This window comes from Otolemur garnettii, unplaced genomic scaffold (assembly GCF_000181295.1).
Source record: "Otolemur garnettii isolate 467f Iridium unplaced genomic scaffold, OtoGar3 scaffold00156, whole genome shotgun sequence".
Lineage (NCBI taxonomy): Eukaryota > Metazoa > Chordata > Mammalia > Primates > Galagidae > Otolemur > Otolemur garnettii.
Genome location: NW_003852551.1, coordinates 2,281,684 through 2,284,260, shown reverse-complemented (window position 1 = coordinate 2,284,260; position 2,577 = coordinate 2,281,684). Strand labels below are relative to the sequence as shown.

General features: G+C 35.0%; 1 protein-coding gene across 1 annotated transcript in view; it reads right to left on the bottom strand.

Moving 5' to 3' along the window:
* Nucleotides 1–257: 257 nt before the first annotated feature.
* PDIK1L (PDLIM1 interacting kinase 1 like) overlaps nt 258–2,577 on the bottom strand; it is a 13,876-nt gene continuing 11,556 nt past the window's right edge. Inside the window, exon 3 of the mRNA XM_003799788.3 lies at nt 258–2,379. Coding sequence (XP_003799836.1) covers nt 1,639–2,379 — 741 coding nt within the window. The 3' untranslated portion in view covers nt 258–1,638. The remainder of the gene's footprint in view (nt 2,380–2,577) is intronic.

Genomic DNA, 2,577 nt, shown 5'->3' with positions numbered 1-2,577 from the left:
TAATGTTTACTTTCTATTGTCCTCTGAACACATTTTAAATAGGGGAAAAATGATGATAGCAATATTCCAACAGTTGTGGAAATTCAAAAAGCTGAGATTATGGAAACTATCAATAATTTAATATGCTAATACTATTTTATTTGATTTTTGACCAAAGACTCTAGTGCTTTATAAAGAGTAACCTAGATATAGCATAAAGTCTATTTAACTTAAAGGTTAATGTTTTGCTTTGGAAAAGCATTCTTTCCTTAGCTTTTAACTATCTGCATTTACAGGAAAACAAATTGGAGACAACTATATGAAGTTAAAAATCTAACTTCCAGAGAAATAATGGTCTATTGGTTTTTGACACAGACCATAACAAATGATTGTATAAAATCAGTAACTCTTCTACTTGAATAGTTATTGTTGCCACAGTATTTTACCCATTTGCCACACTCTAGATATCATCTCCCACTTTAGAAAAAGGTGATCAACATTTAAGACATATCACTACCATTACTTTCTCAAATTAGACGAGAGAAAACTGTATCAGTGCCAAAATGAAAGGAACTCCAGTGATTCAACAAGAGACCATATCAGGGTAGGCAACGTGAAGGTAGAGCTCATTTGGTTTTTCAACTTTATGCTGAGGCACAGACAACAAAGTCTTGAAACCAAAGATTAATATATCAAGTATTATAGTTCATATATAGCAAGTTTTCAGAAACGTTAAGTATCCTATGTTCAGATTTATATCAGATTATAAAAGTTCAAGTGCAGGTATGTCCCAATGCAGTGGTTTAATTGGTTAAATAAATGCCCAGTTACCTAAACAAAGTCTGACTGAATCACCAATGTCCTTGCCAACCTGCTACCATATGATTGTGTGACTAATTCAACTCTTGCAGCTATAGGGCACCGGAGAGCTCAAACATACTTCAGCAGCTTTGGATTACTTAGTTTCACCTATGTTCAATCAGATAATTTTAGACCCTCCTAAATGATGCTTTTTTTTTAAGCGCTGTATAACTTTATAAAAATAGAAAAAAATTAATATGATTTAATTAGAGGGAGGGACAGGGTAGAAAAATGAGGGAAGGTTCTTTTATTTTTCATAACTGATTTCACCAGCAAACCTCAAAAACCTGAACCTACATTAAATAATTTAAACAGAAGTGGCATTTTCTTCATATGGAATGCAAAATGCACACATTCACGTACTTACATATACATAAATATATACATATATGTTTCCTTTACAAAGTTTCAAAGGTTGCATTACCAGCATGCAAACCTCTTCTTCCATGGAAATTCCTAATACTGATGAGGAATGTCTAAAATACTTAGAGACATATTCCCAGAAAACTGGACCTCTTCTTTTCTTGGCTCTTAGAGAATTTTCCTGCCAAACTTCTACCAATGATCATTTAAAAAAAAATTTACACCCACATTGGTAATATACATTTGAAACATACTAATAAAATGGCCAACTTGGATTTAAGAAAAATGAGGAATAACCACCCCACAGTAAAATCTAAACCCTTAGAAGGTGGAGTTTAGCTTTTTATATTCTTTTTTCAGCCACATAATGTTGCATCACTGTTAAAACAGAAGCAGCATATCATCCAAGATATTTATATTTGCAAATAATATGTGTCACGTTTCCCAGCTGCTATCTTTAAATGCAATTTGTACTAATCTGAGTTCTAGTTCAAAAGCATCTGGACGATCCTGAGGGTTGGCAGCCAGCATTTCCTTAATCAGTTGTTTCATTCGGCCATTCATAGACTTTTTCTTCACAGGAATAAGAAGTTCCATTTTGGGATTTTCCAGAAGAGCTTCCCCAACAGGCACGATCTCAGTTCCTTGTTTTACGTAGCTCCCCAGGAGTTCCTTCTTTGTCTCTGTGTCTATGAATGTGATCCTTTCTAGCATTGCCCAGATGATAATCCCAAGAGCAAAGATGTCAGCTTTTGCTGTATAATGTCCTTCCCACACTTCAGGAGCCATGTAGAAATCTGTTCCACATGCTGTAGAAAGGAAACACTTGTTTACACTGACAGGTTCTTCCGGGTTCTGCCCAGAGGCTGAACAAACTTTACTTAGACCAAAATCAGCCACTTTCAGTGTGGGTTCCAAGTCACTGGTATCCAACCTGCTTTGAGAAATCAGGATGTTGTCAGGCTTAAGATCTCGGTGGATGATCTGGTTTTTATGCAAGAAAGCCAGGGCACTGCTCAGTTGAAGCATAAAGCTGGTGTTAGTTTTACGATTGGGCTTTCTGGATAACAGATACTCATTCATATCTCCTCCGTCACAAAAATCCATCACAAACCATAAGTAATAGGCGCTTCTGGGATCAAAGGCAATTTCTCCTTTTAATGAAGTCTCTACAAGCTAGAAGAAGGAAAAAAACAGATTATAATAATCTGCACAGGTTATATGATTTAGTTATAAAAAAAGAAAATTGATTCAAAGGTTAAGTTAGTCTCTAGTTTTAAGAGGCAATTCCGTGCATATTTTTGTTAAGTGCTTTCTTATGTTCATTTTAAACTTCAGTTTAAACTACTTCAAACTGTTACTGTCCCTAATGAA